Source organism: Orcinus orca, chromosome 9, assembly GCF_937001465.1.
Source record: "Orcinus orca chromosome 9, mOrcOrc1.1, whole genome shotgun sequence".
NCBI lineage: Eukaryota > Metazoa > Chordata > Mammalia > Artiodactyla > Delphinidae > Orcinus > Orcinus orca.
Genome location: NC_064567.1, coordinates 13,258,605 through 13,275,120, shown reverse-complemented (window position 1 = coordinate 13,275,120; position 16,516 = coordinate 13,258,605). Strand labels below are relative to the sequence as shown.

At 43.6% G+C, this 16,516-nt stretch overlaps 1 protein-coding gene across 3 annotated transcripts in view; it reads right to left on the bottom strand.

Annotated features, from left to right (window-relative positions):
* The window catches only part of DENND2A (DENN domain containing 2A), a 103,823-nt gene that overhangs the window by 75,248 nt on the left and 12,059 nt on the right, over positions 1–16,516 (bottom strand). For 2 of the 3 annotated variants that reach the window (XM_049715070.1, XM_004272135.4), the window contains exon 2: positions 2,188–2,289. The exons of the other annotated variant lie outside the window; for it this stretch is intronic. In XM_049715070.1, coding sequence (XP_049571027.1) covers positions 2,188–2,261 — 74 coding nt within the window. In that variant the 5' untranslated portion in view covers positions 2,262–2,289. The remainder of the gene's footprint in view (positions 1–2,187; positions 2,290–16,516) is intronic. 3 annotated transcript variants of the gene reach the window in all.

Here is a 16,516-nt window from a genome sequence, read left to right as displayed (position 1 = left end):
GGCTGCATTTGAATGGAACCTCCTCTAGAATGTGAGCCCTACTAGACTGGTCTCTCCGTGAGGACAGGGATTGTTTTGTTTTGTTTTGAACTGTGGCCTGTTTTGGCTACTGCTACATCCCTAGCACCCAGAACAACATCCGGCAGAGTAGGTGGTCAATAAATATTTGTTGAGTGAATAAGTGAGTAAACAAGCAGATTCAGATTTCTCGCATAGCCTGGAACTGCACTGTCCGATATAGTAGCCACTAGCTACATGTGGTTATTTGAACTAAAATCAAATTAAATTAAAGCTCCTCTTCCTCAGTTGCAGCAGCCATATGTCAAGTACTCAGTAGCCATGTGTGGCTAACGGTCACTGTATTGGATGCAGAAGAACATTTCCATCATTGCAGAAAGTTCTGGCCTAGCACGTACGTGGGGGGATATAGGCCTCCATACGTGACTTTAGGAGATGAGTTAGTGCCACAAAGATGTTAAAAATTATTTTGAAAGAAAAACAGAACATTTGAAGCTATTCTAATGAGAATGGGAGTATCTGTGTTTTGAAATGCAAAGCATTCGTCCACCAGCAAAGGTCATGACGGAGCACAGGGACCTTAAATGTGCCAAGATTAGCAAACATGCATGGACCGACTTCATGGTGCATGTTTTCTGAATATATAGATCTGACTATATGGAAACTCCAGTTAAGGTTCACGTGAAGGATGAATAATTAGCAATTTCATGCATACTGTTACTAGCTAGCTTTCTATTCCAGAGACTAACGGTTGTTTATGTAAAGACTTCTCCCAGGATTGGGACATTAACATGTAAATGATGTCGTTGTTCTTGGTTGCTCAGCATAAACCAGAAGCTTGTGAAATTGCAAACAAATTTTCATATGTTAAATATGGCTATCAAAGCAGAATTCCTTGTTTAAATAATCAATTAGCATCCATAACAGAGCGCTTACAAAAAAGAAACCCTTTTGTAATGGTCCTGTCACCACTGAGGATATTAGCATGAATTCAAATTTTAGTCAGAACCAGTTTGTTATTTTACTGAGAGTTCAAAAGACAGAAATTTAAGTCCTTGCTCTCATTGTGCTAGAGGCAAGATGAAGAAACAGGACACATAAAAACACAATTCAGGTTAGTTCACACTTAGTGAGAATTGATATAATATATAATCATAAATATCCTATGTACTGTTAAAAAATATTGACAGTAGATAAATATATGGCTTTAGAGTTAGAGGGACCTGGGTGTGGACCTTGGCTTCATTTTTTTTCACTTTAAAATGAGAACACTGGATTTTATTGGTGCAGAGGCCAAATTTATCTTGTTTGCTGTGACCAGTACATAGTAGGTAGTCAATGAATGAATGGTTGTGTTAATATATGTAATGTGCCCAGAGCACAGCACACATTGTAAGTCTTGATGGCAATAAATGGTAACTAGTGTTATTATAATGATTGTAGTTATTGTCTAAGATCCCAGACATCTGGAGCAGCTTCACAATCACTGAGGCCCCATCTAAAAGCTGAAGAGGAGAAAGGCTAGCTTGCTAGAAAACCACGCTGGAATTACAAAGCTCAAGCAAGAGCGGCAAGGATGATGAAACCAGGGGCAGAGTGCCTTCTCCACATGGTTGCTGTACCCAAGAAGTTCTCGAGTTCCTGTTTCCAGGATTCTGTGGCCCCAGAAGGGGCTCTGGACTGGGATGCATAGCTGTGAACAGCTCAGTGATCTGTGAACAGCTCAGCAATTGCTAATTCTATTGCAGAATGTGAGACAGGGTATCAGAGGAAAGGGCTCCATCTGGGGAGAAAACAACCCTTCTAATATAAAGCAGGCTATGTGGACAGAGGCAGCTGCAAAGCTTTAGGGCTCAACGATAATTAAAATACCTGCACATCCTAGTAGTTAGAAAAATAAACCCTGGACTGGAAGGCATACATGGGGATAGGGCCTGAAGTGGAACACTGGGCACCAGGAAGGCCTTTCCTTGACCACTCTGGTCTTGGGTTGCTGACTGAACGCAGTGCATGGAGATGATTTACAGGAGGCTCACCACCAAGACTTGGAAAAGAATGCCTCCTTAGTTCAGGGAGGCAGGGTTAGTGAGGAGGGAAAGGCAGTGGAAAAAGGAAGGAGACTGAGAATCCGGGCCAACTTCTGCGTTCCTGGGGGAGAAAAGTTCTTACTTGTCAGCCAGTTTGTGGCCCAGGTTTTCAGTCTGGCTGTGGCTGCCCTTGGCTGGCCTGCACACTGTCATCATGTCAGCACCGAGAGGAGCTCCAAGTCGCCTGGGGGAACAGGGATGCACACTCAGTGAGCCATGGCAGCAACTCTAGGGCCCACACCCCAAACTATTTATCTCTGGTGGATTCCACCCAGGAGTAGAGGGTGACAGAGATGCACCATACAGAATCCTTGACCCAGGAAGGGGTTGGGTCAAAGGCACAGAATCCTGAGGTCCACCCAGATTCAGACCCCATGCCAGCACTTCTCGTGTGTGTGTGTGTGTGTGTGTGTGTGTGTGTGTCTTTTAGATAATGTAACCAAAATTTTTAAGAAAACGTATAACCTTAGAAACTAAAACATAAATACCAGCACAAGTTGACACTTTTTCAAGGCTCTGTAAGAACATGTGATGAGCTAACAGCCCCTAAAGAAGAGAAGAACTATTACTTTATTTGAAACAAGAAATAAACCACCTGCTAAAGTGGAAATACCTACCCAGAGCTACTCTACTCTTCTGCTGCCCCCATGCTGGGTGTAAACCCACACTGTCTTTGGAGCCCTGTACATAGATTCACGTCTTTTCCACTGAACCTCCCAGGAATCCCTCTCCCACCTCCTCCTCAAGCTTCCAGGATTCCTATCCCCTCGCTCAGGAAGGTTTACCTGACTAGTAGTTTTCTAACTACTAGGATGTGCAGGTATTTTAATGATCGTTTCTTGGCCTAGGCAACCCCTCCCCCCAAGAAATCAAAGGGCTAGGCTTTAAGACATGCATGTACCTCTTGGGGACAAGGAGAGGGAGGCTAGAGGGAGAAAGAAAAAGAGAAGAGTGAACATGGGCAACAAATTAAAGAAGAGGGAGGTTAGGAAACGGCGAGCTGAAAAAACCTCTAGAGAAACTGTGGGAGAAGGACGGAGCTTGGGCCTGCCCACAGAACCCGGTTGTCCCCCTTTCCAGTGAGCGGCACCCTGCATTTTGGGGTATGTCAGTGTTGAAAGCAAGCCCAGTTCTTCAAAGAAGCCAGGCCCCAGGTCTCTCCGCTCCATTAGGGAAAAGAGCCCTGAGAGGCCTTTCAGGGACAGGAAGGAACTCACTGCCCCTCTCCTAAGCTCAGCAAAGCTTCTGGAACCTTCTATGCAGCTGGGCTGACAGACACTGCTCTTCTGTCCTGCATCTGGCAGAGGCCCCATGGGACTCAAGGGTAGCATCCACTCCCCGCTGCTCTCCGCACGTCTGCACTCTGCCTCCACACAGACCAAGCCCACAGAGATGCAGCCTTGCTCCGCGTGAGCAGCAACTCTCCCCACTCACCCTCTTCTTTCGAGCTGGCATCCTCTTTCACTGGCTCTCTGAATAGGTGCCAGGCCCTGTGCAGAATGCTCTGGGCACTCAAGGATGAGTAAGACATGATGTCTGCCCCTGGGGAGAGCACCGGGACTGTGCTTGGGTCACGATCAGCCCCATAACCCCCTCTCTCCTCAAGGGAACGGTTTCCTTATACTTCCTAGGAAGCCATAGCTTTTTCAAAAAGCACAAAGCGCACTGTGTCTAATGCACAGAGAACCATGGATGAACTCTGAGGTTAAAGATCCCGAGAAGCACTTAAACAACATGGTACTTAAGTGAACTTGATTCCCATCAGGCAGTAATAACTTCCAGTCTGAAAACCACAGTCTCTAGAGAAACAGCTGATACCACAGTCTGAGAAGCAAGTTCAAGTGGGCTTAAGGGGCTGGAACTGAGGGGGCATAGAACCCAAGGCACACTCAGCAATCAGCTCACCAACATTTCTAAATTCACAGAAGAATGGAAAATGCTGCTCCCACAAAACTTTGACACTTCCCTTTTGTCTCTGATGTTTAAAGGTCATTAATTAGGTGACAAGCCTAGCCTAATTTGCTAGGTGGGAGAACTCTGTGACGTAAATTACCAAGATAAACTTCTCTATCACTTTATAGGTCTGGGAATACAAGATGGAGCTGTTTCCCAAAGTGTGGTCCATGAAAGTTCCTATGTTTTTTGAATATTCAAACATTCCCGTAAGTTTTTTAAACTGTCTTACAAATTGAAGAAGATATTTTGTAAATGCCGATATCTATAGCTGATTATGTTTATCAGTCTAGCCCATAATCAAGTTTTGTTTTTCTTCTTGCTAAAGTGAATACTGTAAAATCTGTTCTTGACTCAAAGGTTCTCTTTGGAAATCAATGTCAAGTTGATTGGAGGGATCAGGTGAAGTTAAGAAGTGGTGGGAGGGGCTTCCCTGGTGGCGCAGTGGTTGGGAGTCCACCTGCCGATGCACGGGTTCATGCCCCAGTCCAGGAAGATATCTAATTAAAAAAAAAAAAAAAAAAAAAAAAAAGAAGTGGTGGGAGGGTCTTTTCAGCTTTTAATGTTAGGAACTCCCTTCTAACATCTCAACATGTTACTCCTAATTACTTCTCTGAATTACCTTTTTACTTTTTCAAGAGAGAGAAAGAGACAGATTATAGGAGATGCTTCTGGCCAGTCTTAAAAGCCCACAGAAAATTTAATTGCTCCAGACTGACAGTACTAGATCAAAATGCTATATTATTTTGTGACTCCTTCAAGTTTACCCACTAAGGCTTGAAATTCCAGCCTGATTTCTGAAAACACTATTTTTTTAAAGGGGCCTGGGGTACTAAATGTGAGATCATTAATTTAAAAACAAGTATTTCCCCCCAAAAGGGTCAAGATTTAAAAACAGATATAAAGTGTTTCTCCACAAGTAGGAAGGAGGCAGTTGACATATCAGATCTTTTCCCCGAGAGCAGTTCTTACAGGAGAGCCTGAGAGTGCCTGAAGGAGGGAGGGGAGCAGCCCTGTGTGGAGAGAAGCGAGGAGTGCCAGCGGGGAGATAGTAACTCCTTTAGAATCTGGCCCATGCCTGCCTGCTCTCCTCCCTCCATTGCCATTTGAGGAACCAGCAAAGGCAGGCAGGAAACACCACCTGGTGAAGCTAGCATAGTCTTAAATACCAGGAGCCCAGTAAGACAGCTACTCATGGTCTGAGGCTTGGCCTCTTAGAGTGCTTCTACTTATAATAAAGCATTGTTCATATTTTGTTCTGGGCATTAATTATCCATTTATGATATTTTAAAAAAAAGTATATAGGATGCCATGGATTGTTGATATCACCAACAGTAATAACCTTCTTCCTATTAGCTCTGGTGGGGTTTTTATGTTGGGAACAGGGAGGTGATACATGGTCTACAGAAATTTTGCAATCAAGGTCACTTACAAGAAGAAGTTTGGATAGTACTGGTTTAGGCACTGCTATAAAAAAACCCTGGACATGTTTAAGCCACAGGACATGGTGGGGGTGGGAGCAGGAAGAACTGATTTTCCCCAAATCATAAAACAAAACCAGTGATTTAAATAAAAAATGAAATCTGGAAATGTCGATCAATGGATGAATGGATAAACAAACAAAATGTGGTCTAGCCATATAGTATAATGTTATTCAGCTCAATCTTAAAAAGGAACAAAGGACCATTACATGCTACAGCATGGCTGAACCTTGAAAACACACTACGTGAAAAAAGCCAGATACAGAAGGAATATTGTATGATTGTATTTATATGAAATGTCCGGAATAGGTAAACCCATAGAGGGAAGTGGAATTGGGATGATTACTAACAGGTAAAGGTTTCTTTTGGGGATGATAGAAATGTTCTGGAATTAGATAGTGATGATAGCTGCACAACACAGTGAATACATTACAAGTCCCTAAATTGTGCACTTTTTTTGGGGAGGGGGCTGCGTTGGGTCTTCGTTGCTGCGTGCGGGCTTTTCTCTAGTTGCGGCGAGCGGGGGCTACTCTTCGTTGCGGTGCGCGGGCTTCTCATTGCAGTGGCCTCTCTTGTTCTGGAGCACCGGCTCTAGGTGCTCGGGCTTCAGTAGTTGTGGCACATGGGCTTAGTTGTTCTGCGTCATGTGGGATCTTCCTGGACCAGGGCTTGAACCCGTGTCCCCTGCATTGGCAGGTGGATTCTTAACCACTGTGCCACCCGGGAAGCCCAATTGTGCACTTTTAAATGGTGAATTTTATGTGAATTATATCTCAACTGAAAATACAGTATAAGTATATTCAATGAAATTTGGGCAGGGGAGGAGGTGGAGTGGGGAATACATAACTATAATTTTCCAGTGCCCTTTAGTGTTCTAAGGCTAGTATGTTAGTTCTGAAATATAAGTAAATGTATATGATACATAACTTGATTCATAAAATGGTCAGACTTGAAATACTGAATGAAAAATACAGTTTAGTTCATAAATGATTACATACTAATAAAATTAAACTTTGAGTGGTTTTCATTTGTGTTGCAAATAAAACTACAAGGGCTTCTCTGGTGGCGCAGTGGTTAAGAATCCACCTGCCAATGCAGGGGACACAGGTTTGAGCCCTGGTCAGGGAAGATCCCACGTGCTACAGAGCAACTAGCCCATGGGCCACAACTACTGAGCCTGCGCTCTAGAGCCCGTGAGCCACAACTACTGAGCCTGCGCTCTAGAGCCCGCGAGCCACAACTACTGAGACCATGTGCCACAACTACTGAAGCCCGCACACTTAGAGGCTGTGCTCCACAACGAGAAGCCACTGCAATGAGAAGCCCGTGCACTGCAACGAAGAGTAGCCCCTGCTCACCGCGACTAGAGAAAGCCTGCGTGCAGCAACGAAGACCCAATGCAATCAAAAATAATAAAATAAATTTTTGTTTATTTTTAAAAATAAATTAAAAAAAACAAAAAAACCTACAAGCTTTTCAGCTTTAATGATTCTAATAACTTAGTTTTATCAGCTTGTAACGAGCAGGCAACAAAACTGAGAAGAAACAATAACAATTACAGTAGAACAAAAATAGTTATTTTCTCAACTGAGCTTTTTTTTTTTGGCTGCACAGCTTGCAGCACCTCAGTTCCCTGACCAGGGATTGAACCTGGGCCACAGCAGTGAAAGCCCAGAATCCAAACCACTAGGCCACCAGGGAATTCCCTGAGCATTCTTCTTATTAGCAAGCATACCCAGAAGGTGTTTGTTTTCAGAAAATATGTTGAGAAGGAAAAAAACAAAACAAAACAGTGCACAATCACATAACACAACTCTTGCTGCGTCTAACTGCTTAGTGAAGCTCTTTCCTGAGCCTCTTGATGCTTCATTTTCATTATCTTCAAACAAACAAAAATAATTGTTAAAACAGGCCACTCTAGTTCTTTACATAACAGCTTTTGGGGTGGACTATTTTCACAAAAACAGCAATATTTTCACATTTGAAACAAGATGGGGGATCCTGAAGCAGGTGAGTAACAACGGAAGCCAAAGGCTACGTGCTGCCTCAGAACCACATCCGGGGGCCATATTTGGCAAAATCACAGCCTGCACTTTCGGACCAAATGTTTAAACAGTGCCTGCACACCACGACCAGACTCCAGGTCCTCAGTACACACGCCAGGTAAAGCCTGTGGCAGAGCCAAGTTAATGGCTTTTCTGGTAACGACCAAAGTCTTTCTATTTCTAGAGTTCTGCTTTAAGCCCAGAAGATTCCCCCTTCAAATAAGCGTGTTCAAGAAATGTTTGTTGGGGCTTCCCTGGTGGCGCAGTGGTTGAGAGTCCGCCTGCCGATGCAAGGGACATGGGTTCGTGCCCCAGTCCGGGAAGATCCCACATGCCGCGGAGCGGCTGGGCCCATGAGCCATGGCCGCTGAGCCTGCATGTCCGGAGCCTGTGCTCCGCAACGGGAAGAGACCACAACAGTGAGAGGCCCGCGCACCACCAAAAAAAAAAAAAAAAAAAGAATCCACCTTCCAATGCAGGGGACACGGGTTCAAGCCCTGGTCCGGGAAGATCCCACATGCCGCAGAGCAACTAAGCCCGTGCGCCACAACTACTGAGTCTTCGCTCTAGAGCCTGCGAGCCACAACCACTGAGCCTGCGTGCCACAACTACTGAAGCCCGAGCACCTAGAGCCGGTGCTCCAGAAGAGAAGCCACCGCAATGAGAAGCCCGCGCACTGCAACGAAGAGTAGCCCCTGCTCGCCACCAACTAGAGAAAAGCCCACGCCAAAATTAAATTAAATATAAATATTTTTTAAAAAGAAAAGAGATGTTTGTTGAATAAGCGAACACATATACCATTTTCTTATACTCAACAGATGACTGGATAAACAAAATGTGGTCTAGTCATACAAATGGAATATTATTCAGCCATTTAAAAAAAAAGGACTATTACATGCTACAACATGATGAACTGTAAAAAAATACTAAGTGGAAAAAAGCCCAGACACAAAAGAAATATAGCATGATTCCATCTACATGAAACGTGCAGAATAGATAAATCCATAGAGATGGAAAGTATTGATAGATTAGTGTTGCCAGGGGCTGTGTGACGGGGAGTGGGGACTGACTGCTAATAGGTACGGATTTTCCAGGGGAGGAGAGTGATGAAAATGTTCTAAAATTAGTGGTGATAGTTGCACAAAATAGTTAATATGCTAAAAACACTTATAGTTAATATGCTAAAAACACTAAAAACTGTGTATTTTAAAGGGGTGAATTTTATGGTATGTGAATTATATCTCAATAATGCTGTTATTTTTTTAATATTTATTTAGCTGCTTGCGCCGGGTCTTAGTTGCGCAGGCGGGCTCCTTAGTTGTAGCATGTGAACTTTTAGTTGCGGCATGCATGTGGGATCTAGTTCCCTGACCAGGGATCGAACCCAGGTCCCCTGCCTTGGGAACATGGAGTCTTAACCACTTTGCCACCAGGGAAGTCCCCTGTTATTATTATTTTTTTTAATCAGCAGGGACAGCTGCTAAAATTGAGCAGTGCTGGCCCCACCCCAGACTGAGTGAATCAGACTGCTAGAAGAGGGCCTCGGAATCTGCATTTATAAGTTCCCCCGGGAATTCATAGGCTTAGAGTTGAACCCTAGAGTTTATCTTCCTGTTACTGGTATTGTCAGTCAGCAACAGATCTACTCTCCTTTGCCAGCTTCCTTTGCAAGGCAGTCTTTTACTCCAGTGTGTCTCTCTGCTCCTATTTTTCAGAGCATCTCTGAAATCCGATGGAGGTGTTATCAGCACACAGTGAGTTGCTCCTGTCCCTCAAGCCCAGGTGTAAATGCTCCAAGATGCTGTTTCATAGATCGTCCCTACACAGGCAGGCTTCAACAGCAAGACTCATTTTCACTCTAAGGAATGGCCTCCAGACCGAGAGCATAATCTGAGTCATTTTAAGACTTTCTGTGAGTATGAATACCCAGTTACTGACAATAACAGTTTCTTTGAACAACCTGATCAGTATTTTCTTGACCTACACCTGTCAGTTGTCTGACAAGTGAAGCCACTGGGAATCTGTGGCTTGAGCAGCCTGAGGCTGTAGACTGGACCACACTTTTTGATGCTCCTGAGGCCAGAGATAGCGAAAGATTTTTATTATTCTCACTTTTCGTAAACCCAGGAAGGATTTTTCACACCTGCAGAACAATCCTACATAGAGAGATGTATTTGGCCACCTTCGTAGGATGGAAACACATTTTTCACTTGACAATATTTGCAAATCATGTGTTTCCCCTCACTCACTTGCAGTGTGGAAATACTTCCATATGTTGCCTTTCGGTTCACCATTTTGTGGAGGATAAAAAGCAAGAAAGTACAATTAGGTGGCCATCTTGCATATGAACACTAAACTACTGTGTGTATAAAGTTTTAGTGGTGTCAGCCCTCCCAGGTTAATGCTTAATAACTACTAGAGTCACCTCTCTGGAAAAAGTTACTATGAGTTTGCCATAAATCATAAAAGTAGGAGTTATGGGAGTTATGAAATATGCTAATACTGCGAAAATATGGTTTAAAAATCTGAATTCAGGTAAATATTTCTTTTAAGTAAAAAAGTACACCTCCTTTTGTTTCTTTTAGGTATTACAGGTCACCAAACTTGGAGAAGTCAGGTTCTAACTTCTTTCAACTCTCAAACATTTAAACTTACTCTTCCTTCTCTCTGTTCTTGGCTAGGCCAGAAGCCACTTCTTGTTTCTAACCTCTGCAGAAGTCAATGTCAATGCTCCTACCATTCTTCTGATGAGGAAATCAAACCAAGGGAAGTTAAGTCACTTGTCTAAGTACATATAACAACTCTTAAGTGGTAGAGCCAGGAGTGAGTCTATGTTTTGAGCCCAAGCCTGGTGCTCCTTATACAGTATCACTGTGGCTTCATATTACATTTTCTAATCTAGACGAGAACTAGACTCTAGCTGATTATTTTTAGTGTTGTTCAGCTCTTCAAGATCAGCAATTGTTTTATTCTTTTACACCATGCTGAATTTCATAAACACTTGCTAATAGAGTGAGCTGGGAGGGAGACTGAAGGTTTTTTTGTGGGTCTCTCTTTTTATGGTTCTGTGATTAAACATTTCTCTACTTTGGGAGTCTATCCTAAAGAATAATCCTAAATATGGAAAAATGTATGCATAAATGTTCATAGCTATATTATTTATAATACTGAAAATCACAAATAACTCAAATGTCAAGCAATATAATGGTAATATAAACTATAATACAGCTTTCAGTGAAATATTATATAGCAAGTTAAATTACGTTTAAGACTACTACAATTCTATTGAGATAGAAAGTAGATTAGTGGTTGTCTAGGTTGGAAGCGGGTAGGTGGGGAAAATGGGGAGTGACTGCTAATGAGTATGCGGTTTCTTTCTGGAGTGATGAAAATTTCTAAAATTGATTGTGGTGATGGTCGAACAACTCTGTGAATACACTAAAAACCATTAAACTGTACACTTTAAATGGGTGAATTGTATTATATGTGAATTATATTTCAATAAAGCTGTTATTTTTAAAAAGTAAATTAAAAAGTCAAGCTAAAAAAAAGAGACTATTGGGACTTCCCTGGCGGTCCAGGGGTTAAGACTGAGCTTCCACTGCAGGGGGCACAGGTTCGATCCCTGGTTTGCATGCGTGCAGCACAGCAGAAAAAAAAAAAAAAGACTATTACTAAATGGAAAAAATGCTCACGTTGTGATGTTAGCCAAAAGGAACAGGATCCAAAAGCTTGCATACTATATGAGTAAAACATGTTTTTAAAGGGGGCAGGGGGAAGGAATCTATTCCTACTCAAAATCTCACACACTAAGAAAATGACTGGAAGGAAATGTAACAAAGGATTAACAGTAGCTGTCATCGAGTAAGAATCTTGGAATGATTTTTTTCTGTTCTACTTATCTATATTTTCAACAACAAAAAATAGATTTCCAATTTTTTTGTAATAAGCATGCATTATTATTACTATCACAAATAACAGGGGAAAATGTAAACTCAGCTGTTACCTGCGGGAGTCAGGGTCTGCCCTGTGGCGCCCCCAACAGGCCACATGGTCGCTCTGCAGCTACAACGACAGCTGCAGGGTATCGGGTCGGCTGAGCCTGTCACTCCACTACTTGTTGGGCTTTGCCACAGTATCTCCTGAACAAAAGGGTAAGTGATACTTTATTCTCATTTCCTCCTTTCCCTTAGTGACTACCAAGGCTTGGATCCTGGTCTCCAGTAACCACTTCCCAGTACAGATGTTCCCATGGGTTCAAAGAGAGATTATATGGGGACCTATGGCTAACAGGGAAATAGTCATGTAATTCATTCTTCCAACTAATAATTGTGTCTACTGCACACAGGGAACTGAGTGAAGCTGGGAGAAATGTAAACTAAATCATTTACTTGCCCTCTGAGAGTTTTCATTCTCATACAGAAAATAAGATGCGCACGACAGTATCGTGTTATATACTTGGAAGTTGCTAAGAGAGTAGATCTTAAATGTTTTCACCACACAAACAAAAAAAAGTTAACTGTGTGAGGTGATGGATGTGTTCACTAACAGTATATGGTAATCATGTCACAATATAAATGTATATCAAATCATCACGTGTACACCTTAAACTCACACAATGTTATATGTCAATTATATCTCAATAAAGCTGAGGGATGCAAACAAATGTCTTTAATACAAAAGACATGTCTTTAATACAAAACACAATATGATAAGCAAAACAGGTGACAGCAGATTCCTTTGCGGATCTGGGCTCAAAGGGTGGGCTGAATTTCCTTTGGGGTGTATGGGTGAAAGGCAAAGATGTTTGCATAATCTCAAAATGGCTAAATGCTTAAGGAAGGACAAACTCCTGAATGAAAAGCAGCACTGATTCTGTAAGGAATTACACCCAACTGATTTGCTGGATTTCCTTGCAGGAGTCAATCAAGATGTGAACTAAGACAGAATCTGAACACAACTTGTGTAGACTGCTGAAAGCTTTTACCAAGATGTTACCAGAAGCATGGCGACCTTACATTTTTTTATTTCAAAATAATTTCAAGTTTACAGAACAGTTGCAAGAACAGTACAGAAAACTCATATACTCTAACTACATTCACCACATTTTAATATTCTCTCTCAATTAAAGAGTATTCTAAAATGCTCTTTTGGAGCTTCAGGGAAAATGAGTGCTATCCAGCCACTAGAAGCCTTCAGTGCTCATTAATCTAAAAGAAAATAGAATCTTACAAAACCAGTTTAGTGAAGTAAGTAAGCACACCCAGGTCCAAAAGACAACTCAGCCCCAACCCACTCCTGACCCTCCACCAGGACCTCCCAGGAGGACACAGAACACTTTAAAACCAGATTACCAAACGTGTAAGAAGAGCTAAGAAAACACAGAAAAATAAAAAAAGCTGAGGAGCAGAGGTGACTGCCCCTACCAGATATTCAAACATACTATAAAGCCTCTATAATTAAAACAGTGTGGTACTGCCACAATAGATAAATAGACTGATAGAACAGAAAGTCTAGACATAGGCCTAAGTATTCATAGAACTTTATATATGATCAAGGTGGCGTCTTAAATCACTAGGGAAAAGATGGACTTTTTAACAAATGGTGCTGGAATAACTGAATAGCCCCAAGATGTTCAAGTAAGATCACATTGTGAATCTGATGTGCCTGCAGCCCTGGTGAACTGAGAATGACGTGGGTCTTTCTCAGAGCCAGAAAGCCAGCTGCAGGCAAGAACCAGCTCCACAGAGGGGCTGCAGCCCTGAGGGGTTGACAGTAGCCCCTGACCAGTATCTGTCATATCCCCTAAAGAGCTCCAAATGCCTTCTGAACCTGCTGTAATTTGAACGGAATTTCAAAATTCTGATTTTCTCCCCTATGGCAGCCCTAGATCTTATCACACATTTGTACAGCACCTGATTTCCGCATCATACACACATTATAACGTACGTAAGCCCCCTGCCTCCTGCCAGTTTCCAGATGTAATTCTTGTTATGCTTATTTTTGAAGAGAAGATTAAGGTTCAGAGACTTGCCCAGGATCGCAGTGTTTAAGTAGCAGAATAGAGAATCTTGTGATTTGTATCTTTCTACTCCGAATTCTATATTTCGCCCCCAAACCTTGTTATCTGTTCTCTTAGTACCTTCAACCAGAACCACCCGATCGACACCTCTCACAAGCCTGATGCAAGAATCTGCTACTCGGTGATGCCAGTACCCCTGGGGACAGTAACCTGAAGGCCTGACCCCCTTTCTTCCAAGGGCAGCAAGCAGGAAATAGCTTTCATTCATAACCTTTGGAAAGGCCAGGGTAAGGAAATGAACACTGTTACATCCTATGACCTGTTAGGCACTGTACTAAGCACTTTACCAACATAATCTTAGAAATAACGCATCTCCCAAGAGAAACGAAGACATATATCCACATATGTTCTTGTATACTAACATTCAGAGCACATTATTCTTGATGGTCATACAGTGGAAACAGTCCAAATGCCATCGACTGATGAATAAACAAAATGTGGTATACCCATATGATGAAATAATATTCAGCCATCAAAGGAATGATAACACATGCTACAACATACTGAGCCTTGAAGACATTATGCTAAATGAATAGAAGCCAGTCACAAAAGGCCACAAATTGTATAAGTCCATTTATATGAAATGTCTGGAACAGGGGTATCTACAGGACAGAAAGTAGATTGATGATTGCTTAGTGCTGGAGGAGATGGAGTGGGCGCTGGGGGTGATGGCTAAGGGGTGTGGGTTTCTTTTGCCATGTGATGAAAATGTTCTAAAATTGGTGACGGTTGCACACTCTGTGGATATACTAAAAACTATTAAACTGTATGCTTTAAATGGATGAATTTTTTTGGTATGTGAATTATACCTCAATAAAACTGTTACAAAAAAAGGGAGGGAGGGAGGGAGGGAGGGAGGAGGGAAGGAAGGAAGGAAGGGAGGGAGGGAGGAAGGAGGGAGGGAGGGAGGAAGGAAGGGAGGGAGGGAGGAGGGAAGGAAGGAAGGAAGGGAAGGGAGGGAGGGAGGGAGGAAGGAGGGAAGGGAGGGAGGGAGGAGGGAAGGAAGGAAGGGAGGGAGGAAGGAGGAAAGGAAGGGAGGGAAGGAAGGAGAGAAGGAAGGGAGGGAGAGAGGAAGGAGGAAAGGAAGGGAGGGAGGAAGGAAGGAGGGAAGGAAGGGAGGGAGGGAAGCAGAGAGGGAAGGAAGGAAGGAAGGAAGGAAGGAAGGGAGGGAGGGAGGGAGGGAGGAGGGAAGGAAGGGAGGAAGGGAGGGAGGGAGGGAGGAAGGAGGGAAGGAAGGGAGGGAGGGAGGGAGGCAGAGGGAGGAGGGAGAGAAGGAAGGAAGGGAGGGAGGGAGGAAGGAGGGAAGGAAGCAGCATGTACCAGGTACATATTTGTAAGTTATAATAGTATCCCTGGGTTTTTTGGGTTTTTTTGCGGTATGCGGGCCTCTCACTGTTGTGGCCTCTCCCGCTGCGGAGCACAGGCTCCAGACGCGCAGGCTCAGCGGCCATGGCTCACGGGCCCAGCCGCTCCGCGGCATGTGGGATCCTCCCGGACCGGGGCACGGACCTGTGTCCCCTGCATTGGCAGGCGGACTCTCAACCACTGCGCCACCAGGGAAGCCCTATCCCTGGGATTTTAAGAGATGTGTGTAGCCCCAAAGCCCTCGCTCTAGTACGCCATTACCTCCTTCACAAGCACTCTCTCTAGCAAAGTAGCGAGTGAATCTGAGGAACCGGAATTCTTATGAATGCAGTGGTTAAGACATATGAACACATAACGGTTACAGAAACATAACAGGTAGTAGATCTGACAGGCACTATCCAGGGCCTGCCTACCTCACAAAACGGTCCCTTTTCTGAAAACCGCCGTTTCCCTCCTCCACGGAGGCCTCAGAGACCCGGGCAGCCATGTTGGAATGATGATCCCACCCCCAGCCACAGCTGATTGGCTCTAGGGGAGGCCTAACTCAAGTCGGGCCAATCAGGTTCTGCTTCCAGGTAGTGTGGCTGGAACACGGAAACATGGCGCTGTGAGGCCGCCATTTCCAGCCTGTGGACGAAGGAGCAGAGGAAGCTGGGCTGTGGGGGAGAAGAGTGATGCCGGCGGAAGGAGGGTTCTGCACTCCCTCAATCCCATCCACTCTTAAGGCCAGGCTGCATTCCTGCCCGCGGGTTCCACGAGATATCTTTAGACCCTTGTTTGCTTAAGCAACCAAAAGAATCCCCACTAACACAGTGTCACGTTCAATCTATGTTCAACTACTTTCCCAAAACGAAAAAATAAAGCTAGTGTGCGTGTGAGTTTTAAACATGAATCTGCACCCATATGGCTGAAGCTGAGCCAACTGCAGCTACTAAGGAAACCAAACCCCCATTAGGTTCGCCTGCAGCGTGGCACAGAAGGTTGCCTGTGATCGAATCATTCCTATTACCCTATTGAGAAGTCCCTTTCCCTTTCTGGGGAGACTCATCATGACACTGGAGGTGCTGGGAACATCTGAAGTCTTAGTAAAGCCGTGTCATGAGACCTAATCTTTCTAAGGACCTGAACAGCATATTATAAGCATTAGTACAGGAAGATCTGCTGAACTCTTGGATGAAGTTAGATAGGACATGGTATCAGAAGGTGTACAGTTTCTGTCCTTCCTTCCCAATAAAACCTCAGTGAAAAAACTCTGGCCTTACATTGGGCCTCTTACAATGAGAGGTTACTGTGGGTAAATGAACAAAGAAAGGAATGTATGCCTTCTTCAGCTCTTATTTGGACCTACAATATACGAGAAAGCAGATCTCACATCTCTCCCACATACCCTAGCAGGGACACATTTGAATAAAAAAACATTTACAAGAGGTTGCATTGTCTGAACACCAGAAGAAGAGCTGAGTTGACAGTAGGAAAGGGATGGAC